Source organism: Rhinoderma darwinii, chromosome 10, assembly GCF_050947455.1.
Source record: "Rhinoderma darwinii isolate aRhiDar2 chromosome 10, aRhiDar2.hap1, whole genome shotgun sequence".
NCBI classification, from domain to species: domain Eukaryota; kingdom Metazoa; phylum Chordata; class Amphibia; order Anura; family Rhinodermatidae; genus Rhinoderma; species Rhinoderma darwinii.
In genome coordinates this window covers 30615339-30634701 of record NC_134696.1, presented here as the reverse complement: position 1 = coordinate 30634701, position 19363 = coordinate 30615339, and the positions used below count along the sequence as shown (strand labels likewise).

The following is a 19363-nucleotide window of genomic DNA, read 5'->3' as shown; positions in this document are numbered from 1 at the left end:
TTCATCTTCACCACTTGGGAGGTGTACAGTCTTCAGATTTGTAGTCTTTTTTTAACTCTATGTATTCTGCATTGTCCAAATAAAACTTATTTTTCTATGCCATTGGCAAACTTTATTACAATAGTGCATGACTCCTTCTGTTCCTAGTGTTTTTCATAATTATTTTTGGAGTTTCTATTCTGACAAAGGGAGGTCTAAATCCGCACATGCTGGTGACCTAGCCCTTATAACCATTTTCCTGTTGAGACATATGTTTATAAGTACTGTTCACTTGCTGCCTAATATATCCTATGCCTTGATACGTGCCACTGTAGCAAGATAATCTTAAAGGGGTTGTCCAAGCACCGGCAACTGATGACCTATGTGGTGGGGCCTGTCACCTCGGCACCGTATGTCTATGCTGAAAGCAGATGGCTACTGTCACGGAATAGCAGCCGAGCTGCAGTACTTGATCTCTTCTCCTATTCAAGTGAATAGGAGCAGAGTTGGTGTTCTGCAGCATGGCCGCTATGCAGTGGTCGGAGCCATCTGCTTCTGGCTCAGAATACTGCATAACATCCGGCAGCTGATCGGTCCGGGTATCGGACCCCCACCAATCATATACTGTTGACTTATCCTGTGGACAGGTCATCAGTTGTTTGTGCCTGGACAACCCCTTTTTAGGTTTTCGAGTATGGGTATTGATGATTTAGGGTTATGAATGAGCGCCAATACCCTTGGATAATAAGACTATATTCACATTGGGTGGATACGCTGCGTAAAAGCAAACAGCATATCCGTGATTTTGTACGAAGGAATCGCAGCTTTATCGCCGCAAAAATTGTAACATCTGCTATTTGTTGTGGGTCTTACCTCCCCATTGAATTCAATGGGGAAAACCTGCAACAAAAAGCAGTGATTACACAAATAAAATTGACATGCTGAATTAAAAAAACCCAACCGCAGGTCAATTTCTGAGCGTTTTTTCCGCTTCTCATTTACGCAGCGTGTGGATGAGAATTGTTCAAATCTCATCCACTCTGCTGCTTCGGTGTTATGCTGCGGATTTTCCGCAATGAAATCCGTTGCAGAGAATCCACAGTATTTATGAACTGACCGTAAAAGTTATATGCCCCAACCACCGTCACAGCCACATGTGTAGTAATATAGCTATGTCTAGAATTAAAACATCAGTAGTGACATATAGCCTTATATGCCTTGGTTTCCAATGGGTGGGGAGATTATACAGATGTAGCCAAGTTTATCTTGGTTCTGATAATGTGCTGCAGCGTGATATCACACAACAAAGCCATTGAAAAAGTAGAGTTAAAGGGTAGCTAAACGTTTGACAAACTTCTGACATGTCATAGTGACATATCAGAAGTTTTGATTGGTGGGGGTCCGACCACTGAGACCCCCACCAATCACTAAAACGAAGCGGCAGAAGCGCTCGTGTGAGCGCTTAGTTGCTGTTCGGCTTTCTCCGGCGTACGGGCTCAAAGACCTTTCTATGGAGTCCGTACTCCGATACATTGATTTCTGGAAGAAGCCAAACGGACACAAAGCGGCTGAGCGCTCACACGAGCGCTTCTGCCGCTTCGTTTTAGTGATTGGTGGAGGTCTCAGTGCTCAGACCCCCACCAATCCAAACTTCTGACATGTCAGAACTTTGTCAAACATTTAGTTACCCTTTAAAGTTTCTTACCACTGTATTTAATGCGTTGAGTCAAGATAAAGATGGCTACATCTGTATGCCCTGGTGTCTAATGAGAAGTAGTTCTATACCCTGGTGCCCAGTAGTCGAGGGGTAAAGTAGGTAACTTTCCCTGGTGATTAGTGGGATGTTAGGTAATATTAATTTGTGGTTAGGAAGGGGATAAGGTATAATTTCCCTGTGTCCAAGGGATGGTAGAGACTAGATAGTGATGTCATCAGCCAGTAATGAGGCTCCCGGCAGGAATCTGAAATGGCAAAGTTGTAACCAGATGTGACCTCGATCATGTCAAGGTGAATATCTTTAAACTTGGGGAGCCTAAGTTTTATTACGTCTATTGTGTTACGTGCACAAAACTGTGACTTGACAAAGAGGACTTTCAGGTAATACAGCTCACCAAATACACCAAGGTTTAATATCGTATTCGTGAACTTACACTTGTCAGATATTAATCAGAAAACTGTCATGAGCCTTAATCCTGAGTATAAGGGTATGTTCACACGCAGTGACCAAAAACATCTGAAAATACAGAGCTGTTTTCAGGCGAAAACAGCTCCTGATTTTCAGACGTTTTTGTAGCAACTCGCCTTTTTCGCGGCGTATTTTAAGGCCGTTTTTGGAGCTGTTTTTCAATGGAGTCAATGAAAAACGCCTCCAAAAACGTCCCAAGAAGTAACATGCACTCCTTTTTCGCGGGCGTCTTTTTACACGCCGTATTTTGACAGCGACGCGTAAAATGAAGGCTCGTGGGAACAGAACACTGTAAAACCCATTGAAAGCAATAGACAGATGTTTGTAGGCGTATTAGGGGCGTTTTTTCAGGCGTAAAACGCCCGAATTACGTCTGAAAACACTGCGTGTGAACGTACCCTTAGTCAGTTTTAAATCTGAGAGGCTTAACACGTGACCTGTCCTAGGAAGCCAAGCAGCATAAAACAGAGCACACACATTATATGCTTCGTTAAGAAAATTGTTGTGAAATTCAGTATTTTAGAATGTTCCAAGCAGCTTGAAATCTGAACTCCCTAATATATGATAATCCTAAAGTGTACATGGGCTTTGCATGTTGTGAAGGATATGATCCAATGAATGATCTGTGTGCCATATGCAAGACCAGCAGCTTACACCTGTTTATGTTCTGGCATTTCAGATGTTTAGAGAGTACTTCCAGTGTTACTGGTATTCTCGTCTTTAGAAGTTTAAAGGGGGACTAAACGTTCAACAAACTTCTAACATGTCATAGTGACGTGTCAGAAGTTTTGATTGGTGGGGGTACGAACACTGGCTCTCGCGAGATTACTCTTCCTGTGCTGTAGTGTCGGAATTGTGTTAGCGAAGTGTCAGGAGTCTGAATACACATCACGTCCTGGCTGGAGGTAATGTATATTCATTGTCAGGACACTGCAGTAACGTTATAGTGCGTTTATGTGTCTGCACATAGCGATATAGCATTATCGCTATCTGCAGTGTAAATGAATGGAGAGAAGTGTATGACGCTGAATGGTCACTGATTGGTCAGCGTCATACACTCCTCTGTGCAACGCCCACTTGTTCATATAGTAAAACACGCCCAGTTGTCCATTAAGAAACTCAGCATAAAACGAAAATAGGTCATAACTCCGTCAAAAATTATCGTTTTTCTAAATAAAAAAGCACTGCTGTCACCTACATTACAGCGCTGATCACATCATGTACAAGATAGGCCACTTATAATGTGGTGACAGAGCCTCTTTAAACGGTAAACAAGTCTGCAGATAGTAACAACAGGAAACGTATAACAGGTGTGGTGCTCTGCATCCGCAGACTATTCTGCAGCTCAGAGACTTTTATGTCTAGCACCATTTTTCTTCAAACTGAAACAAGAATAGTAAAAATTAAAGTCTTATTATATTTTGCACTTGCAGTATTTTTTTTGTACTGTTATATTTTGTACTTCTTTATTTAACCTCTTAATGAACAGATCATTTTGTTTCGTCTTCACAATCCAAGAGCTATAACTTTTTTTTCTTTCTGTCGCTTTAGCTTTATGAGGGATTGTGTTTTGCAGGATGAGTTGTATTTTTCAGGGGCACCATTTGGGGTACATTGACATTATTAAATAGCTTTTATCTTTTCAGGGGAATGAAAAAAAAAAAGTATTTATAGTTTATTTACATTTTAAGTGCTAACGTGCCATAACGGGTTTTTTTCTGCCGATATAGCCAAATGGCAACACGTTTCTGCAGGAGGAGATTTTTCATTGGTACCGCAGGCAATTATCGATGGCAGACCTGGGGGCCTTTGTAAGGCCCTGTTCACACACACTTTTTTTTCAGGCAGAAAAATCTTTTGACCTGCCTGCAAATTCTTGCCACGATTTTGGCTGTGAAAAACCATTTCTCTGCCTCCCATTGATTTCAATGGGAGGTCAGAGGCGGAACCGTGGCAAGAAAGAGCATAATGCTTTTTTTTTACCGCGAGCGGCCAAAAAATGCAGCGGAAAAACAATGCCTCCGCCTCCCATTGAAATCATTGGGAGGCAGTTTCGGAAATTTTTTGCTGCTGATTCCGATACGGTTTTCACATCAAAATCCACGTTAAAAAAAACACTGTGTGAACTGGGCCTTAGACCATGGTAAACATCGACCCCCGATGAAACACTGTAGATGCTGCGGACACTATTGACAGCAGCATCTAAGGGGGGCACATTAAAGGAGTTGTCCAGGAATTTTTTTTTTTCTAAAAAGTGTCCCCCAGCCTTGATTTGCCTTCCCTAATACCCCCTATTAAACTTCTAACCAGTTTCTGTTTGATTTCCATCGTCACTGCTGTTTTTTCTGTTTGTTTACATCCCTTGCTGGCTGTTTCCTGTCTTGTAACCCACTATACCCATGATCCCCTGCTGCATCTGAGGAGACAGTTGCATCTCCCCCCTTCCTCCAAAGCACCTCAGCTATTTGCATACTGCCACGCCCCTCTATGGTCACATGGTCCTTCCCTGCTCCAATTACAGATTACTGCACACTGTCTGAGGCCGGATTTACACCAGCGTGTGCCTTTTGCGAGGGCAAAACACGCGGCGTTTTGTGCGCAAAAGGTACATAACAGCTCCGTGTGTCATCAGCATATGGTGCGCGGCTGCGAGATTTTCGTGCAGCCGCTATCATTATGACACTTTTTTTATGGTTTTCATTCATACTTTTCACTGCTGTTGCGCGAATCACGCGCGTCACACGGAAGTGCTTCCGTGTGCTGCGCGTGATTTGCACGCACCCATTGACTTCAATGGGTGCGTGATGCGCGAACAACGCACAAATAACGGATATGTCGTGAGTTTTACGCAGCGGACACGCTGCGTGAAACTCACGGACAGTCTGCGCGGCCCCATAGACTAACATAGGTCCGTGCGAGGCGCACACGGACGAGATTCACCCTCGTGTGAATGGGGCCTTAGGCACGATTTACACAAGCGTGAATCACGTCCATGTTCTGTGCGTAGAAAAAACGCACAACACACGCGACCCATGTCGCGACCCATGTTGCTTGTCCTCTATTGGTGCGTTATCATGCACCTACACTCACATTGAAGTCAATGCGTGCGTGAAAACCACGCACCACACACGCATGTTTGGTGCGTGATTTACGCATCAATTCAGTGGAAAAAAACAGGCTGGCTTTGTGAGTGCGTGAATAACGCATGACAATCGAAAAGCACACTGATGCATAACGCACACACACGGACGGGATTGACGCAAGTTTTTCACGCGTGGAAATTACACACGCTCGTGTGCATGAAGCCTTACTAATGGACGCTGTTAGACAGTGGCCATTAATAATGCACTAGTAATACATTTTGAAATAAATGAGAAGGACATAGAAAAAATATTGTAATGAAATAAAATAACACACACCACGATTTTATTCAAAATAAAAAAGGTGTCATTGAAGTAGTCCTTGAACCTGATGTAGTACCGAGGACCCAACCTGTAATAAAACACATAATAAAAACTAAAAAAATAAATAAATGTGTGATACTGTCTGTTAGACCACGTATCTAAGCCTACCACAAGCTAGCCTTAGATACATTACCCAAGCAGACTGTGTCACACATGGACCATGTATCTAAGAATACCACATGTTAGGTTTAGATACAGGGCCCCAAAACCCTAATCTTATACAGGAATAAAAAGAATGTCATCTGGGGTCCTGTATCTAAGCCTACATTGTGTTAGGCTTACATACAGGCTGCATGTGTGACACTGTTTGTTAGACCCTGTATCTAAGCCTAACAATGTAGGCTTAGATACAGGACCCCAGAAGATCTTATACAGTATACTATTATAGGCTCTGCTCCGGGACTCTGTGGAATCGCCTGACATCGGAGCAGAGCCTATACTAGCGTAGTGCGGCTCCTCCTTGGGCCTGCTCGGTCCTAGGGAGCAACAGTGTCCCGCGCGCCGCAGATAACAGCCTCAAGGGCTGCATGCGGCCCGTGTGCTGCGTGTTAGATAATCCCTTATCAAAGCCTACTATGTGTAGGCTTTGGCAGCGTAAGAACTAAAAGTGCCGATGCTGCCGCTGTACCTCGTAGACTGGGCTAGTCCTACGCAGGTGCCGTCCTTTTTCACTGTGAACACGCACAGGCGCGCTCACAGTGAAAAGCTACATAGGCTGGGCGGGCACTAAGCAACCAGCACCCGCAGAAACGACACGTCACCAGTGACGTGTCGTATCTCATCCGAGGTCTCTCTGGGGGGAGACCATGTGATCGGGGTACGACACGACAGTGGAGGAGTCTGAAAAAGTGACGTCGGAAGTCATGTGATCCGAAGAAAAGAGCAGCCAGAGCGGAGAACAGAAGCAAGATTGCACGGGTAAGTATATTATTCAACTGTAAATATGTGCATAAATTTACTGAAAAAATAAATCTCGGACAACCCCTTTAATTAGTATACAAGGCACGGCCGTAATGCCTCATGCACACGACCGTTTGCCACTCGGGCCGTGATTGATGGTGGCACCCGATAGTCTTCACGGACCCATTCACTTTAGCGGGTGAATCGGGTCCGTAAAAAATGGTCCGAGTCTCCGATCCGAGTAAAGATAGAACATGTCCTATCTTTCCTCGGATCACTGACGGGACTCGGCCGGCACACACTGTCGTGTGCCTGAGGATTTAAAGTGGGAATTCATTTGGCCATTTATCTAATAGATCCCTAGTGGTCTGATTACCACTAATCTTAAAGAAGCGCTCTGGTGATTTCCTTCCCCATTACCAGGTGCTTTATGTTAGGGATAGCCGCTCCATTCCGGGCCTCTGTGTGATCATGTGATATCCATTTTGAGTCCCTGAATCTAGTGTCTGCTGTAGGGATGAGAAGTCAGTCTTTCAATGCAAGTCTATGAGCACCTCGATGTGAGTTAGATGGACTTGCATTGACTGGTGCCTACAGCAGACTCTGGAGGATTTAAGTGGTCAGAATGACCCAACGAGGGGCCTGAACCGAGCGGCTACCCATAAAATAAAGCAGTCGGTTAGCTAAGACACCACCACATTTCACTTCATCACGTTTTCATCTATCTTGGAAGAGACATTATTAATGCAGCCAGCAGGTGGCAGTATGAGTTAGCGATGACGCCTCCTACTCATTGAGTTGTATGGGATCATCTTTTATGGCTATTATATTAGTAAAAATCTATTACTGAAAGTGCAAGAGGAGCAACAAAGGACCGCACATCCGCAATATTAATCAGTAAACATGAACAGGAGGGTCTTTGTTAATATTTTGATCAAATTGTATAAGCCCACTTGCCACTTCACGGCGACCTCCTTTAAAGAGACTCTGTCACCACATTATAAGTGCCCTATCTCTTACATAAGGAGATGGGCGCTGTAATGTAGGTGACAGTAATGCTTTTTATTTAGAATAACGATCTATTTTTACCACTTTATGAGCGATTTTTAGCTTTATGCTAATTAGTTTCTTAATGCCCAAGTGGGCGTGTTTATACTTTAGACACTCTTTTGGCTTCTGTCGGGCTAATCGAGCCCTATGTACACATTTAGAGTGTCTGCCAGGAGCTTTCCGCGAAAAGTAGGGAATAAATGTGATGTGAATGAGGCCTAACATTGTACAGGGGTCTGTCACTAAATTGCGGGCCAGAAGCTGTCTGGGGACACCAAAGCACCCAGAAAGCAGGACATACACATTAAATTAATCTTGTCCAAACATAACTATTTTGTCTAGCTAAGAACATGTATGTTAATCATAACCCATTTTTATTGAAGTTTTATGTGCGGATTTGTTGTGGTTTTCAGCTGATTCATGTATGTTTACGATGCTAGGACTCGCTGCCGGACAACTGTCCCGTACTGTAATCCGGTTTTCAGTACAGGTCAGCAGTTCCACGGAGAGGCAGGGACTCCTAGGGTCGTACATAACTATGATGCTAGGAGCCCGGCTCCCTGCAGTGTGTTCGGTCCGGGACTTGCGGCCGAAATAAGTTCCGTCCATTACGGACGTAATGTGCTCGTGTGAATCCAGCCTTAGGATTAGCTAGTTCCTTCCGGTGTAGTGATATGGTACACACTGGTGGGAGGCTGAGGGTGGGGCCCTCTTGACCTTTCTTAGTTCCTGTCCCTGCAGAGGTCAAGGGATCATCCTCTTAGTGTACCGTCATGGGGGACTCGAGGAAACAGGATTTCCGGTAAGACTAGTTCTTACTTTCTGCAGAAATTCCGCAGAAAATAGCAGAAATTCCGCTGCGGAAAACCCGCACCATTTCCTGCGGTTTTAACTGCAGAAAATGGTGCGGAATTTGCGGCATTTTTCTCAATGTTGGGAGATGGTGACAATTCAGTCCACTTTCCTCAGCAGGAATTGACCTACTGCGGTATAAAAAATATGCACCGCAGGTCAATTCCTGGTTGGAGATTTTACGCAGCGTGTGGATGAGATTTCTTAATTTTCACCCATTTTGCTGCTACTGTATTCTGCTGCGTATTTTCCATCCGCAATTCCGGACTGAAAATACACAGCAATTCCGTTACATGTGGACAATCCCTAAGTGTATAGTTGTCCTGAAGTATACTTTCTATATTCAGGTTTTTATTTATAATAAACTATTATAAAGCACTTATTACATAGTACTTTACATGTATAAAACCACTTGCAGATGGTTAATAAAATTATGAAAAAAAAAATGAAAAACATTCTTCTATGTAAAAATATATTTAATTCTCAACAAATAAAGACACATAAAGCGCATATATAATATGCATACAAGAACATAATTCCAAAGTCTACTTTAGAAGCAAAACACTTTGCAATTACAAGAGACAATTATGGCTTTCAAAATGAAATACATTGTCATCACTTCACCTTTATCATAAAGCATAAACTATTTTATCAAAATAACAAGCAGTAGAAATATTCCACATACATAATACATAACCCATGTCCGGACACCGCCCAGTAAACATAGCAAACTGACCGTCCTTTACTATAATGTCCTAGAACGGACTGCGTCAGATTAGACGGGTCAGTTGCACATGGAGCTTTGCGTCCCCTAGTTGGCGGTTATGTGTTTTTACATTTAAAGCTATAAGCTTTTACATCAAAATCTTGAGAATTTTCTCATACAAACTTAATCTAGAAATAGATAGAACTAAACATTTACATACAAAAATCTTTGCATTTATGCCAGGAGAGGGCAACTATGACCATTCCAGTTGTCACTAGACTGCAAGTAGCATGATGGGACATGTAGTATGGCAACAGCTGGAATGATAAAAGCCATTTGCCAATATACTAAAAATTGTAATAATGAATACATAGATTTCATGCTGAAATTCCACTCTACCACAGTTTGTGGACAAGATCTTAACATACGATGCACTACAAATATTGCAATATACAATACAGATGAACAGAGTTTAGATTGCCGACTCAAATTTCGAGTTTTTAAAGTCCCACTCCATTCTTAAAGAGAAGATCTATCAACCTCCTAGTAATTGAGATTGAGGAAAATGTTTCCTACAGAGCAAGAGGACAATGACTGAATATGCTTCTAAGTCCTCTGGGTCCAAGAGTAAAGAGTCCATCTACCATGGTCTCCAGAGTGCGTTGCTGTTGGTACTCAGATCTGATTGCTTGATGTGACAGTATCTGGCAGGAGAAGAAGACGAGGAGGACATAGTGGCATCTTCATTCAACTTGAAATGGTTCAAAAGCCTGAGTTCAGTTGTCTTTTGGTTTAGGGAGAGGAAGCTGAAGACTTCATTGAAGCATCTGTTGTAGCCATCACTGAACTCCATTTGTGGACCATTATTTTGATGTACTGGAGAAAGAAAGAAGAAAAAATTTTAGATATTTGACTGGAACTCCCAAAAAACTCATCTTTTTGCATTGTAACTTTTAAGATCTGCCCAGTTGTGGAACTACAATACCCAGTGTGTCCTAAACGCCCAGTTCTCAGATTACCTCCGAGACCAAAGATTAGCTCATTTTGTGTAACATCAAAGTAGGCTGAGGCCACGTCTATTTCTCTACAAACCACAACATATAACTTTTTTTTCAACAGGGTGGAACATATAGTCCTTCACCAAAGGTCACATAGCTATTTTTTGGAGAAGTCAAACTATTTGTACATCCATGACATGTAATAAAAGGATAAACCTAATGCAAAAAAAGAGATACTCACTATTGGTTGGAGGCGAAGTCTGTTGCTTGAGATAGGTGACGGCCATCTCCAATATATCCGCCTTCTCCAGCTTGACATTGGGCTGTTGCTTGTGGAACTCTTTTTCGAGTAGACCTTTGAGTTGCTCGATGCTGCTATTAATCCGGTCTCTGCGCATCTTCTCCACAACGGGTTTTCTCAGCTGTTGAAGAAGGATACAGCTCATTACTACATATGTCACCTTATATCATCTGCATTTTATAGTTATGGGACATTTATTGACAGATGAAGTAACATCATCATGGTTCATACCTTATTTTTTTCCTTTTGGGGGACCTTATGCTGCTCCAGAAATCCAGTGCTAGGTGCCATCTTTCAGAGATGATCAGGGACTTGTGTAGATCCTTGGATGAAGTGTGCTGGCTAAGTGCGGCTTTGCCTCCTATTTATACTCCTCGGCCTGGATAAAGAGACGTGAGTCTGAGGTTTGTTATAGTTTCCCACACTCTGCAGCCAATCATGGGAGGTGGAGGGACAATAGAGGAGGCATCCATTATGTCATGCTGCATTGACAGTGAATGGCTTGGGCATAATAAGCTAGTCTCAGAGGAGCAGGTGGGGAGTGTGTGAGAGGGGATATAGTGTGCTGGGAATGACGTGACCTGTGCTGGGGAAAAAGCTTCCTTTACGAGTGCTGGCCTACTGACTAATGCCCCAGATCAATAGCATTCTGCCAACACACACTTAGCAATTCGTAACAATTCATGAATTTCTCTGCATCTTGTTTTTTTGGCGGGAAGTTGCTAATCACAACAGACAGCTATGAGTGGAGTAATACTCTAATCTCTGGTGACACACGTGCAGACACACTCGTTGAGAGCTACCATGTAAACCGAACAGATAGATAGGTAGGAGAGAGACAATTAGAATTATGTACGCTGGATGGATGGATAGGAAGATATTAGATGGAAACAAAGCAATAGATAAGAGATGGATAAATCAATAGATATAAAATAGATGGATAGATATGAGATAGATACGTATGTAATATATATATGAAATTGATAATAACATTAAATAGATGGATAGATCGATATGAGAGAGAGCGATATACGTATGTAATACATATATATGACATTGATAAGATTAAATAGATGGATAGATAGATATGTAATGGATGGATAGATAGAGAGAGAGAGAGAGAGCGAGAGAGAGATATGAGAGAGATTGATAGATATGAAATAGTTGGATAGATATTAGAGAGACTGATAGATATGAAATAGATGGATTGATAGGGTCGGACTTGCCCACCAGAGAATCAGAGGATCCTCCGATGGGCCCAGGCTCTAACACAATAATGGGCCTTAAAAGGTCTAGCAGGAGATAGACCCTTGTGGCAAGTTATTGACTCCAAATGGGGTAATTTTTTTCTGGGATTTACAAATGACCTATTAGACCTTATTGATGATGTGGCCTATGATGAAATAAAAAGTGGACCTATACATGTTTTATATTGATGAAGTGTGGGCCCTCAGAATAAACAACTCTGTGGGGCCCAAGGGACTTCAGTCCGACACGAGAGAGAGAGAGAGAGAGAGAGGTAATCTATCTATAGGAAGTAGATTGATTAAGATGAAATGGATGGATTGATAGATCTGGAATAGATGCATATGAAATAGATGGATAGATAGGAAGATATTAGATGGAAACAAAGAGATAGATATTAAAAAGATGGATAGATATGAGAGAGCTATAGATATGTATGTAAGATACATATATATGAAATGGATAGACTGATCAGATATGTAACCAAAAAGACAAATATAGTAGTGATCACCCACCAAATAGTTTTGTTAGGGGGTTGATCATGAAAGATAATTATTGTATAGCCTGCATCCAGACTATGTGAACGAACCAAAGACGAAAAAAGATGCAATAAGCAATTAGAAGGTATCAAGATTAAAACGTAATCTTTATTAATAAATCTGACCTAATCTATAAAAAGGTCCACAGACACCCTACATCACAAGCTTATACATATGAAGTGATGAAAAAAGCATATACATGGATCAGAAAATAAAGTGTCATAACAATGCAGACTGAAATGTACAAATGTTTGTATGTGAAGAGATATCCAATAACAGTCTGCACCAACCAGATAACAACTATCAAAAATATAGCCATACTGACCCATAGAGTACTGGAGCAAAAGATAGGCGATGGGGTGGACGCCTTTATTTTGCTCCAGTACTCTATGGGTCAGTATGGCTATATTTTTGATAGTTATCTGGTTGGTGCAGACTGTTATTGGATATCTCTTCACATACAAACATTTGTATATTTCTGTCTGCATTGTTAGGCCCCATGCACACGGCCGTGCCCGTAATCACTGCCCGCGATTGCGGGCACGACCGACTGCCGCGGGCTGCTTTTCCAGGCCGTGCTCCCATACAAAGTATGGGAGCACGGCCCGTAAAATACGAAAAGTAGGACATGCCCCATAATTCCTGGCACGGTTCTACGGCACGGACACCTATCCGTAGCGTTACGGAAAGGTGTCCGCGCCTAGTAGAACCGTACGGGTCCGTAAATGCGGACTGTATTACGGACTGTTAGATACCCTATTAGCACTAAGCTAGTTGGTGTACTAACACCCCAGCGAGTGACCTCCTAAACTCCCAATCGAGCAACTTTCGAGAAGTGCAATTTTTATGTAAAACAGTGTGTCCATCTTATTGGTTCGCAGAGAGAGATCATGTGACCAGCTTACCAACACCTTGGCTGTACATGAGCTGGACATGTGGGCCTGTCGACTTCAATTGTTTTACATATGGGGCATGTTTCCCGTCTGCCCCATAATTGCCAATTTGAGTTACAATTCGGCATTTGCTATTGTATCCACTATCTTACTACTATTAGGGCAGTATTCCCCACCAAGTGGCTTGGTAGCCACATGTGATTTTTTTGGCCGCCTGCATGTGGCTCTCCCACTTTATTGTGCACTAGTGGCACCAGGGATAACATAGCATTACTAAAACTTGCTATTCGGGTCAAAACCATATAACTGCCAGTTGAAGAGCCTCTGTCACCAGGTCACATAAGTTGAACTAGTTAACTGAATTGAATAACGCTGCCTCCCTGATTTCAGTGCTGTTTTGTGGTTTGCTTGATTTTTGTGGTTTGTTTTTTTCTGGAACCCCTTGTTTCAGAGATACAGCCCACTGTTGTATAGGCTCCCTATATGCTAATTTACTAGTTAGCCAAAGGGGTGGAACTAGCTTCACAGCTCTGACGACCAATCCGCGCAAGGCAGCTTGAGGGTGGTTCACGCCCTGTTGGCTAACTACAGTAAATCAGAAAAGAGGGAGCCAACAAGCCAGTGGGCCAAATCTCTGAAATATGGGGGGGGGGGGGGGGGGGGGACGACCAGGATAAAAAGAAAAACCACACTGGAATCAGGGAGACAGTGCTATTTACGTCAGTAGACCAGTTCTACTTACATTATCTAGTGACAGGTTCTCTTTAAGACTAGGGTAAAAGTCATATCACTAGGCCAAATGATTAATAGGATTCTTTATTTTCCTTATTCAGTGTGCCTCAACACCATCTGTCATATTTGAAAGTGGCTCGTGACCTGCAAAAGGTTGAAGACCACTGTATTAGGGAATGGCCTCCTATGAAGAGGTCCGTCTGGTGACCGATCCTCTTGAAATACTAGGATACAGGTTTTGGGTGATGCAGGGCTGTCACTGTAGTAAAATGTCATATGAACATAACCCTTTTGTCTACCAGAGCAGCACACTAAACACACTTATTGTCTTTTACTTACATGTAACTAAACCCAGGTAGGACTTAAGCACACAAGTCTATTCTCCTCTCCTCACTTTTGTTATAAGATCAGGTCTTTTGTGCGGTGAAGCAGCTGTGGGTTTTCAGCTCTTTTTGTAAACTTGTGGGAAAGTGTCTGTCACTACTTCTCAGACGGCCTCTTAGAAACCAAAGATTAGCTCATTCTGTGTGTAACGGCAATATGGTCCACAGAACAACTATCCCTTTTTTTCTTCTGGGGAGCAGATCTTGTGCACCTCAGATGGTGGTCATTGATTCTCCGAATGCCTGGAGGTTGTAGACAACGCTCATTCAAAATCTATATTGATAATCTCTATTCACAATCATTCCAGTCTGTCAAGTCTTTGTTCCCTTTGTTTGACTACAGTCATGTATATGTAATTATATGTCTAAAATTCCTGTTCACGATCGGGCAAAATCTATGACTTCTGATACATGAGAGTCTGAACAGTATTAATGAGATTAAAGAGCCTTTAATTATTTGATCAAACGATCATTCCCGATCATTGTCCAATGTAAACATGTGCATCGAGCGAATGATCAGCGATCAATGCTCGTTTGGCGTTGATCGCCCTTTTTATGCTCGCTTAAAAATGGTTTGTCGGCAAAGTGTCCCATTTGTCAGCAGTACATCCGATCATGTATATAAGCAGCTATTGTACGAACGTTTGCAGTTACGAAAAAACACCCTATTATTATCATCATATATAATATGTATGCAAGTCTTGGGAATGTTAGTGACTTGCTAATATAGCTCTTTTTAGCAATCTGTCTTTCTGTGTAAAAGGACTCTTAAAGGGGTTTTCCCATCTCTAATATTTATGGCATCTTCACTGGATATGCTATAAATGCCCAATAGATGTGGGTCCCACCTCTGGGACCCACACCTATTGCTAGAACAGGGCCCCCTGACCCCCGTTCTAACTTCTCCCACTGTCGCCTCCCTATAGTCACGGAGTTAGGCCTCATGCACACGAACGTATTTTTTTTCCTCCCGTAAATACGGGTCCTTATTGCACCAGTATTCACGGACCCGTGCCCGTAAATATGGGTCCGGTGTCACCAGTATTCCACCCGTATTTACGGGCACGTTTTCGCTGCAAAATTGCACTGCACTAAATCGGCAGCCCTTCTCTCTATCAGTGCAGGATAGAGAGAAGGGACAGCCCTTTCCGCAGTAAAAGTAAAAGAAATTCATACTTACCCGGCCGTTTTCTTGGTGACGCGTCCCTCTTTCGACATCCAGCCCGACCTCCGTGGATATCGCGGCAGGCCATGAGACCGCTGCAGCCTGTGATTGGCCTGCGATTGGCTGCAGCGGTCACATGGGCTGAAACGTTATCCCAGGAGGCTAGACTGGAGGACGAAGCAGGGAGTTCTGGATAAGTATGAACGTCTTTTTCACCTGTAATTACGGGAGCCCCATAGACTTCTATGGGCCTGCCCGTGCCGTTATTACGGCCTGAAATAGGACATGTTCTATATTTTTCAACGGCACGTGCACCTTCCCGTAAGCATACGGGGAGGTACCCGTGGCCAATAGAAGTCCATGGGCCCGTAAAAACGTGCCGTAATTACGGCCTTTTTTACGTTCGTGTGCATGGGGCCTTACCAGATGGCTAAGCGTACGGAAGCAGCTGAGCTACGCTGTTTCTGTAACTGCCATAAAAGTGAATGGGATTTACAAAAATAGCGTAGCACAGCGAGCTACCATTCTTTTTTTATAGCTTCCGAGTTCCAGGAACAGTAGCTCGCTGTGCTCCACTGTTTCCGTAACTACCATTCACTTCTATTGCAGTTACGGAAACTGTGTAGCTCAGCAAGCTCGTCCGTTCCCGTACCCCTGGCCACCTCGTAACTCAATGGCTGGAGAGCAGCAACAGTGGGAGAACGTAGGACGGGGACCCTGTTCTAGAGATAGGTGCGGGTCCTAGAGGTGAGGTATGATCCAGTGGATAAGCCATAAATGTTCGAGATGAGAACACCACTTTAAAGTGTATTTTCAGTTATTTGTTCAATGTTTCTGTTATGGCAGGAAGAAGGGGAAGGGGAAAGTGAGCCCTAATCTACCCACCGCCCTGTCCCTGCCTAGTTGCAACGACCCGCCCTAGGCGACGGGGTACAACTGGGCGGCGGTCCCTACCCTGACTAAGTGCAAGGGAATACAAACAGGGAACAAGCAAGGGAAGAGGCAGCAGCCCACGGAACACCGTGAGGAAACCAGAGTGGTCAACGAGCCAGTCAGAACCAGGATGACACGAAGACTACGAACGCAGAGCAAGGAGCAGGAAGCAAGCCGGGGTCAGAGCGAAGCAGGATAAGCGGAAGCTGTAGCAAGGCTGAAGCACGGCAGTAGCAGGCTGGAGCAAGGCTGTAGCGGGGCCAGGAAACCAGGAAGAATCACAAGCAATGAGGAAGAGAAAACGGCAGGTATAAATGGACAGGGGGCGGAGCTAACTCTGACTGACCAGGCCGCGATAGGCTCTCCCACTCCTGAGCCTGCCACCCTGATTGGTGGGAGCCGGAGTCAGTCTAAGAGGTCCGGCCTCAGGTGTCGATTGATTAATCCTGGGAGTATCCACAGACGTAGTGCCTGGCAGATCCTTTACAGTACCCCCCCTTTTATGAGGGGCCACCGGACCCTTACTAAGAGGACCTGGTTTAGTGGGGAAGAGAAGGTGGAACCTCCTGACCAATACCCCAGCGTGAACATCTCGAGCAGGTACCCAAGTCCTCTCCTCCGGCCCGTATCCTCTCCAATGGACCAGGTACTAGAGGGAGCCCTGGATCATCCTACTGTCCACAATCTTGGCCACCTCGAATTCCACCCCCTCAGGGGTGAGAATGGGGACAGGAGGTTTCCTCGAGGGGGACCAGGATGGGGAGCAGCGTTTAAGGAGGGAGGCATGAAAGACGTCGTGTATGCGAAAGGATGGGGGCAACTCCAGACGGAAGGATACAGGGTTGAGGACTTCAATGACCTTATAAGGCCCAATAAATCGGGGAGCAAACTTCCTGGACGGGACCTTAAGGCGCAAGTTCCTAGACGACAACCACACCAGATCCCCGACGACAAACCGGGGGTTAGCAGAACGTCTTCTATCAGCCTGAATTTTTTGTACGCTCTGGGACGCCTCTAGGTTCTTCTGAACCTGGGCCCAGACTGTGCACAGTTCCCGATGAACGACCTCTACCTCGGGATTATTGGAACTACCAGGAGAAACGGAGGAGAACCGTGGATTAAACCCGAAATTACAGAAAAACGGGGAGACCCCTGACGAGTTACTGACCCGGTTATTCAGGGAAAATTCGGCGAGGGGAATGAATGAGACCCAATTAAATTGACAGTCAGAGATGAAACACCTTAAATATTGTTCCAGGGATTGATTAGTCCTCTCCGTTTGGCCATTGGTTTCGGGATGGAAGGCGGAGGAGAAGGACAGATCAATCTCCAACTTTTTACAAAAGGCTCTCCAAAATAAAGAAACAAATTGTACCCCTCTGTCAGAAACGATATTGACTGGGACCCCATGGAGACGCAGAATGTGTTTAACAAACAAAGAAGCTAACGTCTTGGCGTTAGGTAGTTTCTTAAGGGGCACAAAGTGGCACATCTTGCTGAAGCGGTCTACTACCACCCACACCACCGACTTGCCTTGAGATGGAGGCAAATCGGTGATAAAATCCATGGAGATATGGGTCCAAGGTCTCTGGAGAATGGGCAAAGAACGTAGTAAGCCCGCAGGTCGGGACCTAGGGGTCTTAGACCTAGCACAAACCTCACAAGCGGCGACGTAAGCCCTAACGTCTTTAGGCAACCCAGGCCACCAATAGTTTCTGGTAATGAGGTGTTTGGTACCCAAGATGCCAGGATGACCAGATAGTGCGGAGTCATGGTTTTCCTTAAGTACCCTTAGCCGGTATTGCAGGGGGACAAACAGCTTGTCCACAGGGAGGTTCCCGGGAGCTGAACCTTGATCAGCCGCAATATCAGAGACTAAATCAGAATCAGTGGCAGAAACGATTATACCGGGGGGTAAAATACAAGCAGGATCCTTCTCCGAAGGAGGATTGGCCATGAAACTATGTGACAGTGCATCAGCCTTAATATTTTTGGACCCAGCCCTATAGGTAACCAAAAAGTTAAATCTGGTAAAAAATAGCGCCCATCGAGCTTGTCTAGGATTAAGCCTCCGGGCAGATTCTAGGAAAACCAGATTCTTGTGGTCGGTAAGGACCGTTACCTGGTGTCTGGCCCCCTCCAGGAAGTGACGCCACTCTTCAAAAGCCCATTTAATGGCTAAAAGTTCGCGGTTGCCAATATCATAGTTACTCTCCGTGGGCGAAAACTTCCTGGAGAAGTAAGCACAGGGGCGGAGATGGGTGAGGGACCTGGTACCCTGGCACAAGACAGCCCCCACTCCCACCTCGGACGCGTCAACCTCCACGATAAATGGCTCCCTTTGGTTGGGCTGAACCAGCACTGGGGCCGAGATAAAAAACTTCTTGAGGGTCTCAAAAGCCTGGACGGCCTCAGGAGGCCAGTGGAGGACATCAGCACCCTTGCGAGTGAGGTCCGTAAGAGGCTTAGCGACGACCGAGAAGTTGGCAATAAATCTCCTGTAATAGTTAGCGAACCCCAAAAAACACTGTAGCGCCTTCAGGGAGGCAGGTTGGACCCATTCCGCCACAGCCTGAACCTTGGCAGGGTCCATGCGGAATTCATGAGGAGTGAGGATTTGACCCAAAAAGGGTATCTCCTGTACCCCAAACACACATTTTTCGTTTTTTGCAAACAGATTATTTTCCCGGAGGACCTGGAGCACCTTCCTGACATGCTCCACGTGGGAGGACCAGTCCTTGGAAAACACCAGTATGTCATTAAGGTACACTACAAGAAAAATTCCCAGGTAATCTCTCAGAATTTCATTAATAAAATTCTGGAAGACAGCAGGGGCATTACACAACCCAAAGGGCATGACCAGGTTTTCGAAATGACCTTCGGGCGTGTTGAACGCAGTCTTCCACTCATCCCCCTCTTTGATGCGGATAAGGTTATACGCCCCCCGTAGATCAAACTTAGAGAACCATTGGGCCCCTGCTGTCTTCCAGAATTTTATTAATGAAATTCTGAGAGATTACCTGGGAATTTTTCTTGTA

General features: G+C 44.4%; 1 protein-coding gene across 1 annotated transcript; it reads right to left on the bottom strand.

Moving 5' to 3' along the window:
* Positions 1–8917: 8917 nt before the first annotated feature.
* LOC142662736 (transcription factor HES-5-like) lies at positions 8918–10758 on the bottom strand. Its single transcript, XM_075840961.1, has 3 exons — positions 10667–10758; positions 10376–10556; positions 8918–10012 (listed from the first exon to the last, which is right to left on the bottom strand). Exons 1-3 carry the CDS (start codon positions 10724–10726, stop codon positions 9777–9779), a joined length of 477 nt encoding a protein of 158 aa, XP_075697076.1. The 5' UTR covers positions 10727–10758; the 3' UTR covers positions 8918–9776.
* Between the last annotated feature and the right edge of the window lie 8605 nt (positions 10759–19363).